This window comes from Dicentrarchus labrax, unplaced genomic scaffold, assembly GCF_905237075.1.
Source record: "Dicentrarchus labrax unplaced genomic scaffold, dlabrax2021, whole genome shotgun sequence".
Lineage (NCBI taxonomy): Eukaryota > Metazoa > Chordata > Actinopteri > Moronidae > Dicentrarchus > Dicentrarchus labrax.
This window is the reverse complement of record NW_026136723.1, coordinates 11,867,790-11,891,475: the sequence shown is the minus strand read 5'-3', so window position 1 is coordinate 11,891,475 and position 23,686 is coordinate 11,867,790. Positions and strand designations below refer to the sequence as shown.

General features: G+C 41.0%; 1 protein-coding gene across 5 annotated transcripts in view; it reads left to right on the top strand.

Moving 5' to 3' along the window:
- Positions 1–23,686, top strand: part of col16a1 (collagen, type XVI, alpha 1) — a 65,242-nt gene that overhangs the window by 29,251 nt on the left and 12,305 nt on the right. For 2 of the 5 annotated variants that reach the window (XM_051390094.1, XM_051390093.1), the window contains exons 9-48: positions 1,471–1,503; positions 4,884–4,919; positions 5,017–5,067; positions 5,317–5,349; positions 5,557–5,601; positions 6,035–6,073; positions 6,207–6,269; positions 7,205–7,249; positions 7,347–7,442; positions 7,710–7,739; positions 8,613–8,657; positions 8,777–8,812; positions 8,910–9,032; positions 9,712–9,747; positions 10,125–10,160; positions 10,436–10,564; positions 10,902–10,946; positions 11,303–11,338; positions 11,429–11,482; positions 12,161–12,211; positions 12,299–12,442; positions 13,630–13,665; positions 14,771–14,878; positions 15,087–15,209; positions 15,296–15,349; positions 15,444–15,485; positions 15,912–15,947; positions 16,029–16,082; positions 16,204–16,272; positions 16,372–16,425; positions 16,834–16,860; positions 17,831–17,887; positions 18,232–18,276; positions 18,439–18,510; positions 19,291–19,344; positions 22,568–22,621; positions 22,805–22,924; positions 23,173–23,214; positions 23,330–23,401; positions 23,509–23,553. In XM_051390094.1, the coding sequence (XP_051246054.1) occupies positions 1,471–1,503; positions 4,884–4,919; positions 5,017–5,067; positions 5,317–5,349; positions 5,557–5,601; positions 6,035–6,073; positions 6,207–6,269; positions 7,205–7,249; positions 7,347–7,442; positions 7,710–7,739; positions 8,613–8,657; positions 8,777–8,812; positions 8,910–9,032; positions 9,712–9,747; positions 10,125–10,160; positions 10,436–10,564; positions 10,902–10,946; positions 11,303–11,338; positions 11,429–11,482; positions 12,161–12,211; positions 12,299–12,442; positions 13,630–13,665; positions 14,771–14,878; positions 15,087–15,209; positions 15,296–15,349; positions 15,444–15,485; positions 15,912–15,947; positions 16,029–16,082; positions 16,204–16,272; positions 16,372–16,425; positions 16,834–16,860; positions 17,831–17,887; positions 18,232–18,276; positions 18,439–18,510; positions 19,291–19,344; positions 22,568–22,621; positions 22,805–22,924; positions 23,173–23,214; positions 23,330–23,401; positions 23,509–23,553 (2,370 nt within the window). The remainder of the gene's footprint in view (positions 1–1,470; positions 1,504–4,883; positions 4,920–5,016; positions 5,068–5,316; positions 5,350–5,556; positions 5,602–6,034; positions 6,074–6,206; positions 6,270–7,204; positions 7,250–7,346; positions 7,443–7,709; positions 7,740–8,612; positions 8,658–8,776; positions 8,813–8,909; positions 9,033–9,711; positions 9,748–10,124; positions 10,161–10,435; positions 10,565–10,901; positions 10,947–11,302; positions 11,339–11,428; positions 11,483–12,160; positions 12,212–12,298; positions 12,443–13,629; positions 13,666–14,770; positions 14,879–15,086; positions 15,210–15,295; positions 15,350–15,443; positions 15,486–15,911; positions 15,948–16,028; positions 16,083–16,203; positions 16,273–16,371; positions 16,426–16,833; positions 16,861–17,830; positions 17,888–18,231; positions 18,277–18,438; positions 18,511–19,290; positions 19,345–22,567; positions 22,622–22,804; positions 22,925–23,172; positions 23,215–23,329; positions 23,402–23,508; positions 23,554–23,686) is intronic. The other 3 variants (XM_051390095.1, XM_051390096.1, XM_051390097.1) reach the window with 3 other exon arrangements.

The following is a 23,686-nucleotide window of genomic DNA, read 5'->3' as shown; positions in this document are numbered from 1 at the left end:
CAAAATCTGCCTACCGGCAGCTCTAATGTTTAATTAATTTTCATTTTGTGTTGTTTATTCTGTTCAAAAATCAAAGTGTAATGACAGGGTGTGGTTTAACAGGGGGTTATGCCTGTAGTTGCCATGAAATCACAGTTAAATAATGCTTACACTAAGCAAAATATTTAACCCAAGATGTTTTTTTGATGTGTGCACCATTCCATCAATATGAAATATCCTAGATACCTAGTTCATTTCTTTATACATGTCCCCAAAATTCCGCCTATTTGGCGTCTTTGGGATTTCCACTAGAATTTAAAATTGTGTTTTGTTTGAACAAGGTTTGGCAGAACACAATTAGTTTGTAACGACTGATGCCTCAAGCTGGTCCCTGAAGATTCGGGATTTACTTACTTATCTGACAAACAGTAAAAACTGCATCTTATGGTGATGTGAAACAATGTGTCTTTCCCACTACTAGTCAAATCAGGTTTGGTACAGAGGTATGTGTACCATTGCTTATGTCTGTGTGTGGGTCACAGTACCTGCCTTCCTGAGGTATGACAAATCTCACCCACACTGTTCTGTATTTTCCAACACTGTAAGCTTAGTTTTTCTTGCTTTCAACCCAGCTCCCAACTGAAAGGTCATCTAGTTCTCAGAAGACCCAAAGGGTTCTTTGTGTCTTAGTGTTTCACCTTTTTTATGTTGCAGTCTAAAACCAGCTGTAAAATGTCTTCTCCCTTCCCCCCTTTGCTGAAACTCTTCCTTATTTTTCTCCTTGCCACCTTGAATAAATTATTTCCATTCAGTTTTCCAGTCTGTTCTCCATGTTTCTTGTTGTTGACTTTCTTGCCTGATTTGTAACTCTGTGCACAGCAGGGTCCATCTCTTCATTTGCCTCTGGGCTCTAGAGGTAAAGTACTTTTCTTTCTCTCTCTCTCCTCATCCTCTTTTATCTCCTTTTTTCCACCCAGAATAAAGAATGGCTGTTAATGACCCGTGTGTGAAACCAAGATGGCCCTTATGTCTCTTTTCTTTGTTGTGTATCTGATGCAATGAATTGTAATGGCAACAAGGTTTAAAGGGATGCACTGCACATGCAGCAGTTAAACAACAGCAAAGATGTCATATGATGTTGACATTATAGAGACTGTCAAATGCAATTGCTGCTATTCCTGGGAACAACTTTAAGTGATTCAGTCACTATGAACAGCAGAGCTTCCAGTGACTGGTAATGTAAATATATGTTCAAAGGTTTGAGAAAGCGGTAGGGCTACAACATGAAGTAAGTTGCAGTGCTGCTACAATGGAGTGAATGGCCTTTAAAGCTGATGGATTCAACAGTTGAATATTAGAATAATGATATATTAGCAACCAATGTACCAATGTGAAGCCCAATATGGTGGTAATATTGAGAAGAAAAAAAACCTGACATTGTCTTTCTTTTTTCTTCTTTTCTTCTCTTTCTGCCTTTCTTTCTACCAACAGGACATTTTTGCATCCAAAGATATGGCAGAGAAAGTAAGCCTCACAATTTTTACACACACACACACACACACACACACACACACACACACACACACACACACACACACACACACAGTACAGTATTGAATTTATAATGAGACTTGTGGTATGCCACAGTGGTTCAGACCAAGATGGGCGCCTCAAAGCAAGCCTCGAGCTCCCACAGTCCAAAGATGTGCTGCAGGTTAGGTAAATTGCAGACTCTTCCCAGTGTGGACGGACCAATGTGTACCCTTCCTTTAACCCAGTACATCAGGAAATACACTCCAGGATTAGCAAGCATATGGATTGATAAAGAGGTTTCCAACATGTATGTGCTGCTGAAATTCAAATAGGAGCACAATATGCAGGCCATATGCGTGTATGTGTGCTGTGCATGAGGTCTTTCTCTATTTCCTCCTTCCTCCCTCCCTCCCTTCGGCTTGCTGACTGACCGAGGACTGATTTACACCTCATTATGCGCTGAGTCTCAGTCGGGAGTTGCTGCTGCCTATTAATTTTGTCATTCACCTACAATAGGCATGTTCTGTTCACAAATAGAATACAGAACTCCAGACGCTTCATTATGTTGCTCCTGTGTGTGCTTACTAATGCAGCTGGTCGCCTCCCCTGACTTCCTCAATGTAGGTTATTACCTGGGTTGGAGCGCACAGCTTGCCCTGCCACTGGGGGCACACAGTTGCAAAGAAACAAAAGTGACTTTTCTTATGTTATGTGAATTTAATTTGGTCAAATTACACAGGCGACAAGGTAAAAATAGGCATATTACAGTACCCATAGGAATCAATTGATAATACTACCTGATATTATGCACTGCAGCACAAATACCGACAAATATGCCAAGCAGGCCTATGCATTAATGTGATTATGATAACAAATGGTATGAATAACGGATAGATTCGGCTTCTGCCGCACAATCCTAAAGCTCCGTCAGACACCAATTTTCATTACAGTGTCATGCTGCTAAAGCTGTTCTTCTAGAGCTTGTTCCAACTACATCTGTGGTTTCTTGGTTATATGAGGTTGAGCCCCACCAATCAGCAGGAATATATTAACACAAAGGGGTATTCCTGAACTAAAATCCCAGCATGTACTTCTTTTCTATGCCATTAGACCATGCGTTAGAATAAGGTATCATGCATGTGGGAAAGTGGTACTTAAACATAAACCCCAAATACAATTGATGCTGTATATTTTTAATGTAGGGTGTTTATACTGATGTTAGATTTTCATTATTGTGCGCTGGGTCTTGCCCTTGTTCTGTCAATTAACTGGCAGTAAGAGAGACAGTGCCAAAAAAACATCCCCATTGGGATGTTTAATACCAAAGAACAAGGCTCACTAACAGGATGTTGGTGCCAAAAATTCAGCCTGTCTTTTGAGATGTTTAAGCTAATAAATGAGCATAGGTGTTGGCATACATAATGTAGAATGAGTGCCAGTGTATTGGGATGTTGGATGTCAAAAAGTGAGCCAATTTAATTGGATGTTAAATACTTTTATATGACACTACTAACTAGGATACTGACAAAATTTGAAATTTTTGCACTGCCAATTATAGAAACTGATAGACTTAAAGCTGCACTCAACTACATTTTAATATATTACTAATAGTAATAATAATAATTAATAATAGTACTAATTGCTAATTGCTTGTAATGACAAACAAACTGAATGTTGAATGTCAGAGCTTTTCAGCAAATAGATAGTTAGCAACTAGCTAAACTAGCTGGACCAGTTAAATAACTAGGAGTAGGTAGAGACCAAAACAAAGCTAAATGGAGAGTGAATACTGGTGGTAAATTTGTCAGGTGAGCTTAAACACGATTCTCAATGCGGGCTGTCTCTGCTGGATGTGTTTTAGCACAATAGGGTGCTTATTTTATTTTCAAGGGGCTTTACAATCTATATAGCATACAACACCCTCTGTTCTTGGGCAAAAAAATGGAAGAAACCTCAGGAAGAGCAATAGAGGAGGGAATATGGATCTGGCATCAAGCAACTTACAGGTGCCGTCAAACAGATAGGACCAGAGCCACACAACCTCCTCTGCATCGGGGAGACCTCCAAAGATGACAGAGTACACAATCGCTGAAGAGGTAAAGAGAGAGGAGAGAGCAGAGAGAGTAAGACAAGAGGAGAGGTTGAATGTCCTGGAAGATGAAAATCCAGATCCAAAACATCTGGAATGAGGCACTGACAGCCAGGGGAGAGTGAGAGAGATCCAGGGACGGCCAATGGTCCAGCACAGAGAAGGCTGAGTGAAAAGAGATGACAAGGAAGACGAACGTGGGAGTGAGAGAGGGAGAAGAGAGACACAGTTTGGACATTCATCACCACTGCATCTCATACAGTATAAATACAAACAACAAAAACAGCATCTGTGGAGATAACAGTGTGCTATACAGTGAGCATAAGGTGTTTGGATGTTCGATCCAGCTCTCAGTTAATTAATCTTAACTAATTAAGTGTAATAAAGACAGCAAAGTGGGCTCAATTACAAGGATATTTCAGTGCTATTTTCTTATACACAGTCGGAGACACTGTGCTTTCCTTTTACAGTCATCTGACTTTTCCATTTCAAAGTTCAATGTAGAGAATTAACAACAAAAGCCACTGAGGTTTTAAGTGGAACTATATGAGGACTTGACTAAGCCCATGGTCAGACAGGAGCTCGGAAAGAGTGACTCGCCATTAAGGCTGGTCTTGCCAGCCATTGATAGATTTGTAGTCTTGTAAGACGGGAGGGGGTGGGGGAGAGGGAGGGAGAATTACACATCGTTTCTGTGCTGTTACTAGCCCCCTTTCGTCGTCTCAGCAAGCTCATAGTCACGGCTTCAATTTATGTAAACTTCCCGGTGTGACTCCCAAAAACACCGGGTGAGGGATTCTGCTTTAATTACTCGCTTCTGCTAAAAATGCTTCAGTTATTTATAATGGTTATCCTTATTTGGTATGTGTGTGCGTCTGTGTGTGTGTGCCCTCCCTCCTGTGAGGAGCAGCTGGTCTGCTCACTCCTGTGCTGTGGGAATCAGACATTCCTATTGATCTCCGTCTCCCATGGGAAACGTGTGAGTGTGTATATGCACGTGTATGTCTGAATGTGTGTGTGTGTGTGTGTGTGTGTGTGTGTGTGTGTGTGTGTGTGTGTGTGGCCCACTTGCCCACCTCTCATCCTTTTTAACTGCATACTGTAGCAGCACAGGGGTTCAGCCCACAGTTTAGTTTTGTGTAACAGTGTCACCACCTGGTGATCACAGAAACTACAACCCATGTCCTCCCTTCACAAGCTTCCTTTTACTCAGACACACTTCTTTTCTTCAGTGAAAACAGTGTGATAATTCTGCTCTCTCTCTGTGTCTGTCTGTCTGTAGTGTGCAGGTTGTTTACTCCTGAATAGGGAAGAAAATGTAAGGGTCCACTGATCTTTACTTTCACTTCTTTCCATTAGAACATGTCAATAATATAACACTGCAGAGTGTGTAACTATGCGTGTGTGTGTTGCAGGTAGTCAACCTTGGTGGTGTTTCTGGGTTGAAAGGGGAAAAAGGCGACCGGGTAAGTGTGAAAGACAGGACATATAGATGTAGACTAATATCAGTGGAATGTGTGATGTCATCACATGTGCCCAGACATGCCTAGCACTGAACAATCATACACACTTGTACACACATCCTTTGATGGCCCTAATATGATGCTGGCTATGGATCAAGCCACCACCTAGCTGATATACATTCTTCAGCGCTCACTGATTCTATTCCTCAACCACAAGCAATCATTATTCTTCTCCCTCTCTCTCCATCTTAGGGTGACGGCTGCTCTGGCTCCCATTCAGGTCCGGTAAGTAACTTTTCCATTGCGTCTCTTTCTCTCTCTCTCTCTCTCTCTCTCTCTCTCTCTCTCTCTCTCTCTCTCTCTCTCTCGCAGCGTGCCTCGTTTTGCAGGAAAGCATTGTCTCGTTATTTGGCATGCAGCACAGTATGAACCTGAATTTGGCCAGAAAGTGGTCTGTGATAATACATGCCAACCAAGTGTCTCTAACCTCAGTGCACAGAGGGATCCAAGGGCCAGAAGGGAGAGAAAGGCGAGTCGGTGAGTGCCAATCTTCTGCCACAGGTTACAGCACCAAATCCCACTGCCTCCCAACCCCTCTAACCCTTCAACTATTTAGTTTGATCCTTATTCAAAACCTCATTTTCAAGCATCCAGTCCCAACATTAATTATGCGGTGGGCATGAGTGTGTGCATTGTATGTTTATTTATTGGTGGTTCATTGTGTGTGTATGAAGTATGTGTGCAGGCACCTATATAGAACTCAGATAATTGCAAGGAGAATATTGATTGTTTCCCCGTTTTGTGTGTGTGTGTCAGTGTGTGTGAGTGGAGCATATGGGCCCAGCTGGTAGTCCACACGGGTTGCTGACTGGTCACTGTGTTGTTTGCTATGCTCCAGTGGTGTGTGTGTGATGTCTCTTTAGCGCCAGGTCATTGATCTGGGCCTTGTCTCCATTCCTTCTCTCCACAGGGGCTGCCTGCCAACTGGGGCGAAGCAGTTGGGTACAAGGTAAAAGGTTTAAGAAACTTTCCATGATGAATAATGAAGATATGACCTTTTAATGATCATCTAATTAATTTTTAACCCCCTATTATTTTCACTTGTCTCCCTCTCTCACCTTTTGTGTTCTGGCTCTGTCTAGGGAGATAAAGGTCAGAAGGGAGAGCTCGGTCCACAGGGCCTCACAGGCACTCCTGGGAAGGACGTAGGTGTTTTTGTATTTTGTAGTTTTTTGTCTCTTTTGCTCTCTTGCAGAGTTTCTGTAATAAGAATCAGTCAAAGTGTCTTCAGGCATGACATTTGCTTTGAGGTTAAGTCAAACAGTTTGCTTGAATTATATATTTTCAATACCATAAATGCTAAAGTGAGCAACCGCTCACAAACACACACACATCCACTTACACAGCCAGTTTTATCAGGCTAAGAGTGGATATTCAGTAAACTTATACGGTATTACTCTTTAAGCTCAGACTCCCATTGATATCCGTTCTCCCCCTCCTCTCTCCCATGGCGTTAAGTCGGCCTGTTAATGCCTGTTAGATTAGGCTAAAGCAACAAAGCTTGCACAATCAATGCTGCCTCATTGACTGTTCTGTTCGTCTCTCACACAGGCAGGCGCCTATTCAGGAAGACTTAAACCTTATAATCTTCCCTGTTCAGTGCTGTGATCCTGTAGACGCATGAAAAGTTTTGAGGAACAAATTACAACGTGTGTGTGCTCTGAGATATTCCCTTGGTTTTCAGCATCAGACGCTCTCACATTTAGCTGTTCACCAGGCTAAGTGCTTGTCGTGGACAGATGGATTTAGCAGAGGATAGATTTTCTTAAGCCTCCCAGCCATCTGACATTGTGAATATGAATGTGCTTGTTGATGTGACTTGAATCAGGCAGGCAGAAAATATTGCATATGCACCGCTGAAGATAATACATCTTACAGACTACAATTCTCCCTCTTCCCATTTCCAATTGTAAAATGTCAAACAAATGAGGGGAATCAACAAGTGTCTCTAACAATTTATGAAGATGTTATAGGGAACGATTTCTGCAGAGCTTGTTTGATTATTCTGGGCTGACATTGATGATGTCACTGACCCGTACTGATGCTGTCACTTCCCTCTCTGTCTGTCACCATTTCCCAGGGTCGAGCAGGGTCCATCTGTGTAGTCGGCCCCAAGGGACAGAAGGTCTGTCTGCATTAAGTCTGGGAGTTTCTACCATCCACCTGTCTGTCACATACATTCAGTTCAATCTGGATTTAATATGTCGAACTTGTTTTTCCAGGGTACCCCAGGTGTGGTGGGTCCTGAAGGACTGGCAGGGGAGCCAGGGAAGCCTGGACTACCAGGCCCACCAGGAGTTGGAAAGCCAGGCCTACCAGTAAGTGTGTTTTTTTTAATTCAAGGAAAAAAAAGAAACCTATATGCACTTACTGGATGGTGTCATTTTACTGATTACCTTCATGTCCTTACACTCGTCTTACTCAGTTTGACCAAAAAGTACTTTTATTATATGCTGCTCTTTGAAGTGCAGGGTAGGACTTGGCTGGACTCCTTCTTTTGGTGCAGCATTCATTGCCCTTGACAGAAGGCTAAAAGTGTGCTAAGAAATGCATTTGAAAAGACTGATGTACTTTTTTCCTGTCAGGGCCCTCCTGGTGGTGCAAAAGGAGAAAAGGTATGTTCACCCTTCGACAAAGGACTTATGAATATTGTAGGACTCCCCTTGTTAGCATGTGAGCAGAAAAGATAACATAGTTTGCTCAAAGTATCAGATTAACAGGTAAAATAGTTGGCCAAAGTGAATAGATAAATGGTTGAAATAGTAAGCTGGAAATAAACAATTGAAATTGTTAATAGTACTGGATAAACCATTTAAATAGTTTAAAATGGATAAACAGTTTAAATAGTTAGCTAAAAGTAATGGATGAACCATTGAAATTGCTAAAAGTAGTGAACAAACAGTTGATATAGTTGCTATAGATAAGCAATAAACAGTTGAAATAGCTAAAAGTGATGGATAAACAGTTGAAATAGTTAACTAAAAGTAATTGACAAACAGTAGAAATAGCTAAAAGCAATGGATAAACATCGGAATCTTCTTCCAGTGGTAGTTAGTGGTAGCACGAGTGCAAACTTGGGCCTACTAGCGTTGACAATTCAAGTGTATGAAAACACATTGTAACTGTAATTGTATCCACGTTTATGTAGTTAATAGTGTTCGATAACCTCCAGTTACAATCCATTCATAAGAACATATTTGGAACATGATGGGTTAGGTGGATCATGAAGGACTACTTGAGCTTATCTGGCAGGGCTGTGGAGGAACCTCTGATCTAGACCGGCAAATACACATCGTAACTAAATATTTGTGTGGTTCATGTTGGTTGGGTACAAGGTAAATGGTATGTGGATTCAGACATTCATACCATCCTTAGGCTAGCAATCCCAAAATTGACCTATTAAAATAAAGACCAATATGCTTATTTTTTGGTTTTCAGAGTAACTGTAACACTATTCTTAAGACAAATGCAGTGATATGTGTTAACAGGGAGAAACAGGACCTACGGGAGACGATGGATTGCCAGGAGATCCAGTGAGACTCTTTTAAACATAGATTTATATTCAGTAATGTATGCATGAGATTCCATTATACAGTATTCACACTGTGAGCTGATACATCAGTGTTTGACTGGGATTCTGCTGTTTTCATAGGGACCAAGAGGACCAGCAGGGTATAAAGGAGAAAAGGTACCCATAGATAGACATTGTCTATAATCTCTCTAGCTGCGTGTCTGTGTGCTCTCTCATCCATATATTGCCTGTGTGACGTGTGTTCAATCTTCAGGGTGACCCGTGCGAAGTGTGCCCTGTGCTGCCTCAAGACGTGGGTAACACAGTGGCTCTGCAAGGAAAGCCAGGTCTTAAAGGAGAGCCTGGATTGCCAGGAATAGGAGAGAGAGGACTGCCTGTAAGTACAACCGTTTGACCATAATGTCGAACTATAATGTATTCTGAACCTGCCCTGAGTGTTCAGTTTAACATTTACGATCTTGTACATGTTTTATTTTGGAGCCGTTGTCACAGTCTAAGCTGTAGCTGACGATTGAACCTTGAGCACTTGTTTGATAGTGTATATATTTTATTTTTCTTATCATTCTGAGGGAAGGTATGGCGTTTACTTCTACCTTGGGGTTGTATTTGCCCTTGTAATTCTCACAGCAGCTCAAGGAGAGAAAGCCTGATATGCTGTCAAAAGTTTATTCTCCAAGGCAAAGGTCATTTTGTTAATATAATCTTAACGCGTCTTTCTTTCTCTCCGGTGAGTCAGGACTCAACATACTGTGCATTGTGTTTCTCTTTCTGTTCATTCTGCATCCTCCTACTTACCCCAGCAGGTGAAATGGGGAATGATTTGTGGGGGGAAAAAGGAATATAAATCTAGAGCCTTATGAGATTCTCTGTGCAACGATTTCCAATAATGTCAGCATCCATCTGTCATACCTGGTTAGGGCATAGGGAGAAGGAGGTAGAGCAACAGAGAGGGAGAGGGAGATATGACCTCACTCTAACAAAGTTGAGCTAACAACACTCTTACTTCTGGCTCATCCCTGCTCTTCTTTTCTCTTTTCTTTCCCTATATTTACCAGGGACCTCAAGGTACAGATGGCAAGGCAGGACAGAAGGTATAAAGTTCCCCCTCATTCATTTACAGCTTATGGTTCATTCATATTCTGTGGAAGCGTGACCTATACACACTCATCTGCATTCCTACACATTCAGATATGCTAACATCAGCATTGCAGAAGGCTCTCTTCTAAAGCAGATGCAAGCAAACTAGCTGAACTAATCTCCACAAAACAAGAAGAGTACATAGCACTCCTACACACTGTACCCATATGTGCCAACCAGTCCATGCACCCACACCTACCCACTCACACACTGCTGACATACTCCCACTGTTTGCCTCCAGTGCCATGTCGGGACATCTCGAAGCAAACAGGCTCATCAGGGTGAGCTGCAACTAATTTGCCTTCTTGGATGTTTTTTTTGTATTCTGCAGGGAGAATCAGGATCAGATGGCGCCAAAGGAGAAAAGGTCAGCTGTGTGTCTTTATTAGGCTTGAGGTTAAACAATTTCTTGTTTAGACTTCTTTAGGCTGGTGTCAGCTAGATGGAGTACCCTAATTAGTGAATGAAACATTGGATTTATTGCCCAGTCTGCACACATAATGTTTTATGTTGCATTAGTTGCACCTGTCTTGGAGCACCAAAACATTTCTATGTTAATTTACCTCATTTGAATGAGTTCTTATGTGACTAATTAGTAATAGATTACCTTTGACCTACCTCTGATCTGTCTGCGTGCTTTAGGGAGAGCCATGCTCTGTGTGCCCCACTCTCGGAGAGCTACCCGCTAACCGCGTCCCCGGTGTCATGGCCCAAAACCTGCAGCAGAAGGGCGAGAAGGGAGAGCCTGGGACTGGACAGAAGGGAAAGCAAGTAAGTGTGTTCTAGTACTGTAAGAATGAGTGTGATTCTAGCATTGAATAAAAAGCAGAGCAGTTTGAAATGCTCATAAACGCAAGCAAGGTGAAAACAATAACAGTCTTATCTTGTTATTGTTGGAGGACTTTGCTCTCTCCGAAAGGAAATAATACATAATGGTAGAAGGTGGTAGAAGAAAACTGATTGGGTAATTGCTTTTTTTTTTTTTTTTTTTTTTTGACTATGTGTCTATTTTCTGATTTTGTTAACGTAAGTGTGTTTGCTAGCATGTGTGAGCAGTGATAAGAACCTTCATTAAAATGATGTATCGTTCACTTTTTCCGCTCCACAGGGGGAACCAGGAAATGTAGGATCACCTGGCCTTAGAGGAGAGAAGGTAAGTAACATAAAAAGAAACAGGACTGAGAGTAGGTGACCTCAATAGCAGACTAGGCTTATATAAGGGGAACTCACTCGGTATGTTGCTGAATGGGGCTCTTAATAGACTTCATGAGGAAGATAATCACAGCAGTGCGCTAATTTTAGGGCCCAAAACTGTCTGCCATAGGGATTTTACTCAGCAGGGAACTTATTAGTGAAAAGCTTAGGTAGTGAAAAAACAGAATCATTTGACATGGCTGCCTGTGGGGTGCTCCTTACTATGAAATGTGAATTACCAATTTAAAAGACCCATCCATTTTTATCAATTTGTGAAATTCAGATACTATAGTAATTTATTTTATTTGTCTGCAGGGTAGTGCAGGCAGCAAAGGAGCTGATGGTAAGCCGGTAAGTTCAGATTCAGTTTTTTGGAACAGAATGTCTCACCTCACATCCTGATTCAGTGATGTTGTTAAATGAAACGTGTCCGTATGACAGGGAAAACCTGGAGCAAGGGGACCCAGTGGCAAAGATGGACAGAGTGGCTCAAAGGTAAGAGAATAGAGTGATAAACCTATATGGTGAAGCTTTCTGGATCTTTTTGTAGTCAGGGTATTTCAATTTTGTTGATAATGTACTGCAGAACCTTTTAATTATTTACAAGGTATAGATGAGTTACCTTTACCCAATAAAGAGTGCAGCAGCGAGGTAGAGACAGTGTCATGTTAGCTTGGACATTTTCAATGTTCAGAAATAAAGCAATTTGCTGGAAACCAGCTGTTTGCCTGCACAAATTAAATACAGAAGCCCCTTTATTGTAGGTATTATATTAGTAAACGTCAGCATGTATGAACCTGCTGTTTGCCATCAAAATATACAAAACACTGTTTATGATCTATTATGTAAGTACAAAACATCATATTATACAGTAGTGCAGTATATACAGGCAAAGCTTCACTCATAAGAAACCATCTCAATAAAGTATTATTGGTGAGCTAGAGGGGATCATGAAAAGAGACCTTCTTCATTTTTTATTTTTTATGAAAGTTTCCTTTTTGTGATATTGAACATTTTACACGTGTTACTTTGGAAATTTATGCAGTTGTGTGCATCAGCATCTCACAGTGATGTTGCTCAGAAACCCGTCTATATGTGCATATTTTCTGATTACACCATTTAATACTTTATCTCACTCCATGACATTTAATTATTATATTTATCTTCTGACAGGGAGAGCAAGGACTGCCTGGGCTTGGTCTTCCTGGCATTAAGGGTGAGAAGGTAAGCATAGACGTATGTATTGCTCTTGGCATCTTTTTGCTTCATTGTCATGCAAACTAACCGTCTTGACTCCCTGCCTTGGCCCAGGGCGAGTGTGGTTTGTGCCAGCCAGCCGAGGTTGGTAGCGCACCTGCAGGCATCAAAATGCCTGAGGGAACAAGAGGCAAGCCAGGTGAACCAGGCCCTCCGGGTCCACCCGGACCTCCAGGTCTCGGAGCTGATGGAAAACAGGTGAGATTGCTCCGTAAGGAAAAGATGGCCAGCACAATAATATCTAGAAACTACATCAAATTAGATTTATACAAAACTACACACACAACATTTTGGAGTTAGGAACTTGGTTTATCTTAGAGAGTGTTTGCATTGTTGTCCTGCTTGCAATGGAAGTAACCAGAGATTGATAAATTGGTCTAGAAAAATGACTGATGCTATCCTATGCTATCTATTGTGCACTCAGAAACACACAGTATGAATTGTCAGATTCTTTCCGATTGTTCAGATTTCCCATGATGAAAGGGCCCCTCAACACTTTCTTGGTCTCTCCTTAAGAGGGCAGTATGATGTTCTCTGAGCACATACAGTCTCTTTAATCCCTGTTGCTTTAATTGACATGAAATTATTTAAGTTATGTTTGTACTTCCTATTTTGGACTGATAACCCACTTTATGTTTGAATTTATTATTATTAGTAGTATTGACCCCTCGTCTGAGCTTATTGGATGGTTTAAATTGTATATTTTGCCACTATTTTAATTATTCTTAATATTATTACATATTATGTTATTGTGTTTTTCTTATATTTTATCATTTATTATACTCAAGACTGTGTATTTGTTCTTTAAACCCTGAAAAAAATGAATATGAAACAGTGCTGTACTGTAGCTTACGACCAAGCTCCTGCAGAACCAGAAGCAATATTTGATATCATTTTGTAACAGTTTGGATAAGCACTAGAAGTCTATAGTGCATACTATACCACTGTCAGAATTATCCATCTTTATCTTCATACAAATTCCACAAAATCAAAGCAGCTCTTTTATTTTGTTGCCAACAGATTAAGCAGCATCTGGATGAGTGATAATTATGAGATGCTGAAAGATTTTACCTTGAGGGATGAAGCAACCATAATGCTTATTGTACAAACAGGATATGCAGGGATTCTCCTTTTACCGCGTAACTGTTACTAAGTGTAATAAATCTCTGTTGGCTTCTGTGACCCCTCCCAATTACATGCTGTGTGCCTCTGTGGTTAGCTTTATGTCAACAGTTATTTTTACCTGAATGGATGCAGAGGATTTCACATGACAGCAAATGACTCCACATGTGTTTGGGAGTGTGGGTGTGTGCATGAGCTGCACACCTGCATGTGTATCATTTATCTGCATGCATGCATACATCACCTTGTATTTGTTTACACAGGGCCCACCGGGGCTTGCTGGTGCACAAGGAGCAAAGGTAGGTTTCCTGTTAAAGTTTTTTTTTTTTTTTTAGATCTTTAGATTTTCTTTTCTATAAAAAGCTGTATGTGTTTTCACCAATGACCCAGCAACAAATTCAGCTCTTGAGCATTCGGTATACTTTTTGAATAATTCAACGTCCACATACCGAAAACAGTCTTACCTTAAACAACCTATTGCATTACCTGATGGACAAAATCTATTTGGACTCACTGGTGGCCTTTAGAGACTGTGTCAGACTTTCTTAACTAATTTGACATCTACTGGGACCAAGGATGTCTGCAGGAAAATCCCCCCACATCGTATTGAATAATATTTCAAGAGAGCACAGGCACTCCACTTTATTTCAGGTCACCAAGTCCGTCTTTTGGAACGTTCACATCACTTTACCCCAAAACTAGGAAATAAATCTGCCATCAACAGAGCGAGGCTGCTTTAAATTACACTGAAGCTCTCCCACAATCACTTTGCTTGGACCTCAGAGTAGAGCCAGACCGATACAAGAATTTTGAGACTGGTGCCATTATCAGCATGTGAGAGGTAAATAAATCTCATGATGAAACACAAAACCTCAAATCAACCACTAATACTAAAAGGTATGCTTTAGTTTAATATCAACAATTAAGCTACAGAACAGATTACAGATGGAAATGAATGGTACCTTGTGGACTTTTCTTCTAAACAAACCAAAGTTATACACAAGACTCATTGTGTGTATCCTCGAGGTATAACAAACATGTTGAGTGTATTCTTTGCTCATCAAACATTTACACAGTGGAATTAAGAATATTTTAAATCCTACATTATTTACATCCCTGTTTACTTGTTGGAAGTCTTCTTCTGTATGGATTTGCTGGTGCATTGCTTTGTTTCTTGGTGCATACCCCCACCAACTGTTGATTAGTGGAATATTGTGAGACCAGTGGTGCGTGCTTGAGTGTCCTTGATACAAACAGAACCCGCACCCAGTCGTAAAACGTTGCTCAATAGCAGTACTAGTGCTTTAAAATGTGCACAAGGTACCTTTTAATGTAAGCACTGTGAAAGCTACAGTACATAGTTGACTATCACGGCCTCTCATCATCATATTGCAATGTTACCAGGGTGAACAAGGAGATCGAGGAGAAAAGGGGATGGATGGAGCTCCTGGAGTCCCAGGATTGCCTGGAGAGTCTGGTCGGGACGGACTATCGGGCTTGAAGGGAGAGAAGGTACAGAGTAGCAGCCATGTTTTCTCTACAGTCCTTATTCCTTTCCACTGACTATAAGTGACAGAGATCTAGTTGGGACTTCTTGAGTTTGTATGGCTTTTGTCTCTCCATCCATGAAGACAACAGTGATGGATTCCAGTGGTTAAAAACGGACACTGATTGGCTAAATGATAACACTAAAATTTTTTAACTTATTATATTTTCTCAGGGTGATGCTTGTACCAGCTGTCCTTCTCCGGGCAGTGCAGTGGGTGATGGTGTAGCTGTGCCAGGCCCCAAAGGAGAGAGAGGAGAACCTGGTGCCCCAGGAGAAGGGAAGCCTGGAAAAAATGTAAGGAGACTGTGTATTTATTTATTTACCCCTGGCTCTCTGTACTATGGGAATTGCTGATGATCATCTTACATGTTTCCTTTCAGGGAAAACCAGGCTTACCAGGTGTGCAGGGGCCTGCTGGTCCCAAAGGAAGCAAGGTGTATTACCATATTTTTGAATACATGCAGAGCATTGTGTCTACTCGTATATCACTGACAGATTCTCATCTATGTTGTTCTGTGCACCCTGTAGGGAGAAGCTGGAGTTGCAGGAGTTGGCCTTCAAGGACCACAAGTAAGGCTGATGTGTACTTTAAAAAACCCATCTGGTTCAATAAAGAAGTTTTATGTCAGCAGCCACTCTGTCAGGCAAAACAGAGCTCCTAGATGGATGAGATCCTGCTGTGATCTCCATAATGAACACCATATTTTCCCATGATATCAGTGTTTTTTCTGCCTCTTAGATCTAACAATTAAGTCATGAGGTTGTAAATAACTGTCTAAAAATAATCCTGGGCCGTTCTCTCTAAAATCCTTTGATTCATTGTGGAATCTTCATTACTTTGTTAACATCAGGAAGCCAGTCCTCCCCTACTACTGCTCTGTGAAACATCTCACGTAGCCAGGCTTCCTCACCAAAATCTCCACTCTTTGTTTATTCACCAGACCACCTAAACCTCCTGCCTTTCTTTATCCTTTCTCTTTGTGATGTATGTCATAGGGTGAAGAGGGACCAAGAGGGATACCAGGACTTGTAGTAAGTTTCTCTCATATTTCTCAAGCCCTACTTTTTCTACACTAGATCTAGATTTTGGTCTAACTGGTGTGTTTTGTGCAGGGACCTCCTGGAGCCAGAGGATTGACTGGCCCTGTTGGCCCTGCAGGTGCAAAGGTAGCATAAATTAAAGAGGTGGAAGCCCAACTTATTGTTGCAATATACAATCAAATGTGCCTCATTTTGGTTGAAACAATGAAAGCATGTGACTTACACTGTGAGTGTTTTTTGTTTATAGGGCTCCACGGGAGATGTCGGACCTTCAGGACCACAGGGGCCTATGGGAATCGGAGTAGCAGGCCCCCCGGTAGGACATAAATGCATCTTTTTGTGTGTGCATATGGGCATACAATGTCATGCTGTTGTATTGTCAAACACTGTTTACTATTTGCTTTTTCACCCACAGGGTAGAGATGGAGCCACCGGCTCTCAAGGATTGCCAGGAGCCGATGGCAGACCTGTGAGTTGTCCTGTTGCTTTATTTTAAGTTGGTGTTCCATTTGCATGTTTTTGTACATATGCATCAACATTTTGAAGAGATGCGAAAGAAATTTCAGTCGCAAACTTGAGTTGTTGCCTCTGTGTTAATGTCTGTTCAGACTTTTAATTTTCTTTGAGCTTCTTTGGGAATTGTCCTTGATTTAGGCATCATTTGTAACCAAGGATGTCTGCCTCGATCCATAACAGAGGCAATGTCTGCTCCCATCTCATCCTCTGTCCCCTGATCTACGCTCAGCTCACTGCCCCGTGAGCTTTCTTCTGGAACAACAAAGCAAGAGTAACTAAGTGTGTGTGTGTGTGTGTGTGTGTGTGTGTGTGTGTGTGTCTTTGTCTTTGTGTGCATTTGTGCTGTCTCCTTCTCTTGCAGGGACTTGATGGAGCTAAGGGGGACAAGGTAAGTCTACCGTTTTGTTTGGATGAAGGGATCTGGAGGGGTTTGAATATAAGGGGGTGGAACAGATGGTAATCGCAAGAGATGGTTCAACAGCCTCCCCACCCCTCGCTTCACACACAGACACACACACAAGCATACGTGCACTGACACACACATGCACACACCTGCCTCAAGGCACAGATAGAGTAACAGCAGAGGTGACGAGTGTACTGTTGCTGGCAGACAAGAGGAGTTTCAGGGGCCTTAAGAGGGAGAGTGTGTGGGACTATTAATTACCGCATTCATCAGAGCCACCAGTCCAGACTGTCACTGAGAAGGTGGGAGAGATGAAGAAGCGGTGGAGGCAGCGCTCAAGGGTCGGGAGGGGCGTGAGATATGGGACAGGATCCCACTGTTAAAGGGGGAAAAAAATCAAGAAAACGAAGAGAGAATGAGCAAAAAAGGCAACATTTTGCAGAGGATTCAGAATCTTTATTCATTGTATTCATACATAGTCTGGAGCTATCCCGGAGAGCTCATATATATTGTGAAAACCTGACTTGGATGTTAGAGGAAAGAGCATGTGTGTAATTGGGGATATCATGCAGGCTCCTCCTATTACAGATGTTAGGTGAATTACATCTTTCTTTACATCATTGCACCTGATACATTCATTGTATCCTCGCACTACATTAAGATTTTGTGAACAAATCCATGTCATGCAACGCTTTAAGTTCACAAAGTGGTATAAAAACTTTCATAGCATTTCATCTCCTGCAGTTCTCTGAGTGTCTTTGTGATGCACAAGATTTCAAGATTTAGCAAAACTGCACAAAATAGTCCTGGATGCTCAAAGAGTTTTGACTTTCTTACAGTAAGTAGAGTAGTTTTAATGTTGAATGAGGACTCAGGTTTTGCAGTCTGTGCTTAAAATTGTGCAAAGACTTTCACTTTAGCTTTTTTATGGGTCTTTTTTTCATGTATATTTTAGGGTGTACCTGGAGAGTGCAACTGCATAATCCCAGTGCACAATGGCATAGGCGGACCTGTGAGTACACACATGCACACACACACACACACACACACACACACACACACACACACACACACACACACACTTAAATAAACACTTGTAGGCATACAACTAGTTTAATCTAGAGAATTGTTGCCCCATAATAGGAGCCTGAATACACACTGACCTTTTAAACACACAAACACACACACACAGGATTTTATTATGACTCCACAGGGGACATATTGAGAAAAACGTTTATGCTAAGTTATTTCCCAAATTTGTTATTATTATTCTTAACTTCACATTGTGCACTCTTATTATATTCTGTTGGTGCAAGCAGTGGTGCTGCTCTGATTTTGACTACTTTTGCCTTCCAGGGAGCTCCAGGAACTCCAATAAACACATGGCAGCCCGGGCCTCAGGTCTGATCTGTCACTCAGCAGCCCCGACTGATAACTTGGGCTTTGTTCGCATGCTCTCTGTTGTTACCTTGCAAAGTTTCTCTGGAAAATCACTGAATTCTTCAATTGTGTTTGACTATGAATGTGTGCTGTCATCTGTGGCCATGTCTGTGTGTGTTATAGGGCCCACCAGGACCTCCTGGGCCCCCTGGCCCACCTGGGCCTCAGGGTGTTATTGGAATCCAAGGACCACAGGTAAGAGAAAGAGGCAGTTGGGTGGTGAAGGGGGTCTCTCTTCAGTTCAATTTAGAAGCTGGAGCTGATCAGCCTGGATTGAACTACAAGCTACTTATGATGTAGGCTTTCAGCTTGGGCATTTGAGGTACTTCATAAAGGCAATGCTTTGATATGCTTTGCAACTTCCTGGGTAAATAAAGTTCATAATATGCATGTAGTAAATGGAGCGACGTTTTATTCTGAATTTGTGCATTAGTTTAGTTTAAAATAGGCTTAGAAAATTAGGATCCAGTCATAAATGCACTAACCCGTCGGGTGCTTCAAGCTTTAATCCATGTGGGAAGCAACTGAGCAAGCTTTGGGAATGTCTGTCAAGACATGAACAGTTATTTGAAGGTCCTGTTTAAAATATCAATTTAAAATATATTGCAAGGCTAATTGAATGTACCAGTTTGATACATTTCTAAAGTTTGAAATTCGAGCAGACCTTCAAATAAATTGTGACTGCGATCTGTGTTGCAAGAGTCATAGGTGTGAGAAAGACATTAGAAGTGGTGATGGTAACTGGATGGAAGAGGCCATGTCTTTGACAAAGGTGCATTTGTAATGCTGAACTTGAAATAGTACTTAACAGAATAGAATTTGTCTAAATTCAGTTGGCTTTTGAGATTTTTAAAGTTCATGAGACATGGCAGAAGAAGGAAGAGGTTTGATAATTTTGACCTTTGACTGGTGGAGATGGGAGTGGCTATCCCTTGACTGGCAACAAACCAGTTCAACCTCAGTTCCTTCTTTCAGGGTATCCCTGGAAACGACGGGATACCGGGGAACCCGGGTTTGCCTGCATACATCGTAAGTAAAATTAGAGAGAGTAAAGGAGGAGCGGCGGCTCTTATCTACTGAGTGAAGATCTGGGCGATTTATGTATAAATGATGCAAAACTACAAAACAAATGCATGTGTCAGGAACTGGTATTTATAAAAACTACATGTGTTTTATAAACTTAGTTTTTCGAGTTCATGTATAGGAACAAATTAATACCAAGGGTATTTGTAACAAAATTTGACTCTATAAATCTAAACACAGTTGCCTTTATTAAAGTTGTGTTCTGTGTTAAAATCTAATATTGTACATTACAAACTGTAATACAAAGTTACCCCAGGTATATCAGAAATTTTGAGCACAAGTCCTGCTGTTAAAAGATGCTGCTGATGCCAGAACAAGCACAGTTTGGTTTATGTCACACAATATTAAAAAAGGGCTGCGGGTATATTGGTATCTATTTATGGATAACTGTAGGACTGGACATAAGGCTTGTGCATATCGCTGCATATTCATCACGACTGAGATGCATTACTTCAAACACATGCAGGAATTTTGCAAAAAAAACTTGAGTTTTAGCTTGTTGTGCATCTGGCCTCAGGTCTGTATGTAACCTCAGGTCTTACGTGTTCTTGTGGACAAAGCTAGTTCACTTACGGTAAGTGTAAAGTGGAGAAATGAGGTGAAATGTTGTGAACTTATCCTTGGATTCTTTTTTTATATGGTGTCATAGTTGTTGCTCACAAGCCTGCCGATGGCTTAATTTAATTAAGGGAACATCAATGCTGATCTTCAGCCAGCACTCAAGGGGAACTTCACCTTCAACACAGGAATTAAAGCAGCAGTTGAATGGAGGAAAAGGAGGTTGTGGAAAAAAGCACTCTGAAAAAGATTTGTGACTGATCTTATAAAAACTCTCTGCAGAAAGGTGTTGATTGAGTGCATATTAAGTAACAGCTGTATTCTTACAATGACTACTAAGTGTTATTTTAATGCATCCATGGATCAAGGGTAAAAGGAAGAGATTGCAGAAGTTTGACTACAGTGGAAAAGTTGGCACCCTCTGCCCTCTATACACTCACGTTCCCACACATTTCCAGTCTTAGTCTGGCTGCAGTGTTGGTAAATGAGCCCATCAATGCCTCTTTTTCGGTTCTGCAGGTATTATGTCACTCAAAGCGCAGCTCTCAAGACCCTCAAAAACAGCTTTGTCTTTGAAACACAACAGAATATTGCTGAGAGAAATCACAAAGTTAACAATTTGCAGATCCCTTAAGAGTGAGAAGTGAACATTGCACAGTGACATATAATTATGGAGAACCTTCTTTTGAGCAAGGCCAGTAACAGCCAATGGCGTGCAGCATAAAATAGCCTTTCTAGCTGATGGCTCCAGTTTGAACAATATCAAATGGGTTTGTAATGACTTTGAAACCAGGCCAGGTGCTATTGACAGACTCTCTCAGTGGAAAGGGTCCCACTGCCTTGACAGGGAGCAGACCGCCTTTTCACAGTAAATGTGATCGGGCTTGTAGAGTGAGCAGTTTTATTCGAAAACTAGCTATAAATAGACAGCTTAACTCCAATGTGGCATTTGTCTCTCTCGCTCTCTCTTTTGATATGTTCTTGCACATATCCAGTAGGTTTGTTTGTACATATATGTACTGTATGCACATTATGCGTTATGTGTCTGTTCAGCTCTTTGAATTGTAAACTTTTCTGGGGCTGACTGGAGCTCTTGACGTTTCTTAGCCATTTATTGAAATGGGTACTGAGGTTTTGTTGTCGTTCTGGTGTTTATCTTCTGTACTGTAGAGCTTATTATGGCAATAAACACAGGGTTATATGTGGTGCAGTGAGGGTGTAATAAGCTTAGACTGCTGTATTTTAATGTGTCAATTAAGTTGGATTTTTACAGAAATTATGTTATAAAATTGTAGCATTATTATGAAAAATACAGACCAAGGTTATGTAATGAACGATTTAATTATTTGTAACTGTAAATAGGCCTCTTGCATGATGGGTAAAATGTCTAAATCTGCCACCTCAGTAATTTATTTGACAGAGACTGAGATGGTCCTATACAGACATATTGCTTGGAAAGGTTGTGACAGTTTGTACCAGTTTTTGTTGCAGCTTTTGGTGATAAAGTGAAGTGTGATTGTCTGTCCGACAGACTCAGCAAAACAAATATTGCGTGCCATTGTATAAAAGAGCAAAAAAGACTACAGCTTTACATGTTACCATTTAATGAAATGACAAAAAAGTAACATGAAATAAGTTAATGAGATGAGGGTCAATTTGTAGATAAGGAGTTGGTATTGGAAAATGAGTGTGTGTAGACAGTGTTAGTATTTTACAGAGCAATAAACCTTTCGCATTGCAATGTTTTGACTTGTCAAACACAGGCGTAACTAATAGCTTTGATTATGGCTGCATTCCATTTAAACGTGTCAGTTCCTTGGAAATGTCTGCTGTGAGAAAAGCCTCTTACTAGGCTATACTGATGATGAATTTTATAAGGAGTACGGTCTAGACCTGCTCTATTTGAAATGTGTCCTGAGATAACTTTTGTTATGAATTGGTGCTATACGAATAAAACTGAATTGAATTGACACTGTGCTAACTTGTACAGTATGCTATTTTAGTTTTTATTCAAGAAATGTAAAAAACTTAATCAATTAAACTATTGATTATACCAAATTATACCATAGAAATATACCAAAGAGAGATGTTCTGAATTAGTTTTCAGTTTTTTCAGCTATGAGTAGGTCCCCCATTTCACCCTCAATGCATCTGTATGTTGCATGGAGGAAGAATAGTGTCCATCAACATCTAAAAGTTGTGTATCCATATGGACATCTTTGAATTTACCTAATTTTGCCACTTCGTCCATGTAAATGCTTAAGCTTGGCTAGAAACAAAATATAACTTTCAACTGGAAGCAAGGAAGTGTCTTCATTATGTTGAGTCATAAACATGTATGAAACTCAAAATCCATCCCAGGATTAATGACTATTATACAATAAGTTACATTCATGTGGGAAGAGGCGTAGGCCCTTCATTTAGTTTGATTGAATATGTGAACTTATTAGTGTGTGATGTTGTGCAATTGCGAAGTCTTCGGAGAAACCGTACTTCATTGCAATGCTGTATTTGGAGAAGAGCGTTGCGTTTCCCTTAATGAAAATCATTGATGCCATAAAGTTCCTAAATTAATATTAATTTAATTTCTGTTTCCGTGCCCCCTCTGTAGAACCCCATTGTAGGACCACACCATCTGCCTCAAGACTCTGCTGGAGATGGTGATGTAAGTAGAAATGCATTTTGGGGAATGGGGTTTTATTGTTCTCAGTTACTTTCTTTTCTTTTTCCTTTGCCAGTTTTTGTCATGAAAACTGTTGATCAGTGTGTTTGTGTGTGTGTGTGTATATATATATATATATATATATGTACTGTATGTGTGTTTCTATGTGTGTGTTGTATAACATAGGAGGGCTGTGGTGAGGGCTGCTCCCAAGGGTTGCCAGGGGTGCCAGGCATGTCTGGTGCCAAAGGAGAAAAAGGAGATGAGGGCAAGCCTGGTGTAACACCCTTGGACAGCTGTGACAGGGTGAGACTTTGAGGGACTGGGATTTTCAGCTTCACTTTATGATTCTCCATTTCCAGGGTCACACGAAATGTCAACAACAGCACATTGTGTTTGTTGTGTATTATTATACTATAATAATACACAACAAACACTATAATAATGCATTGTATTCAAGTTTGCATGGCTTGATGTGAGAAGCTATCAGCCTGACATGATATAACCAACAGTAAGGCATTACTGTAATAACTTGTTCTCTTGTCTGCTTCCAGTGTTTGGAGAGACTGCAAGGAGCGCAGGCGACACAAGCAGTGGTCAGTTGAGATTATTGTCATATTCTAAGGACATGGACACAAACACATGCACACATGCACACATTCACAGAGACAATGTGCACATTTCCTAGTATTATATGTCTTTGCCTCATAGGATGATCGACCCTGCACAGGAACACCTGGAATTCCAGGAACACCTGGATCACCAGGAATAAGAGGAGAGCCAGTGAGTCTGTGTTCTCATATACATACTGGTATAATGTTGGTGTATGCATTTTTCCACATGAGTTTGCAGAGTTTAGGATCACCTTTCTTTCTTTATCTTTACCACAGGGTATACCAGGAGAGAGAGGCTCAGCTGGAATTCCAGGAAACATGGTGAGGCTTTGTCAAACCTATGGATTCAGCAACATATCTCCCTCGTCTCATTGCAGACCAATCTCCCATGAAGCTTATTTATACTAGATAAACCTGACGCATATTTTCTTGTCAGCGACAAGACTAGAAAGCT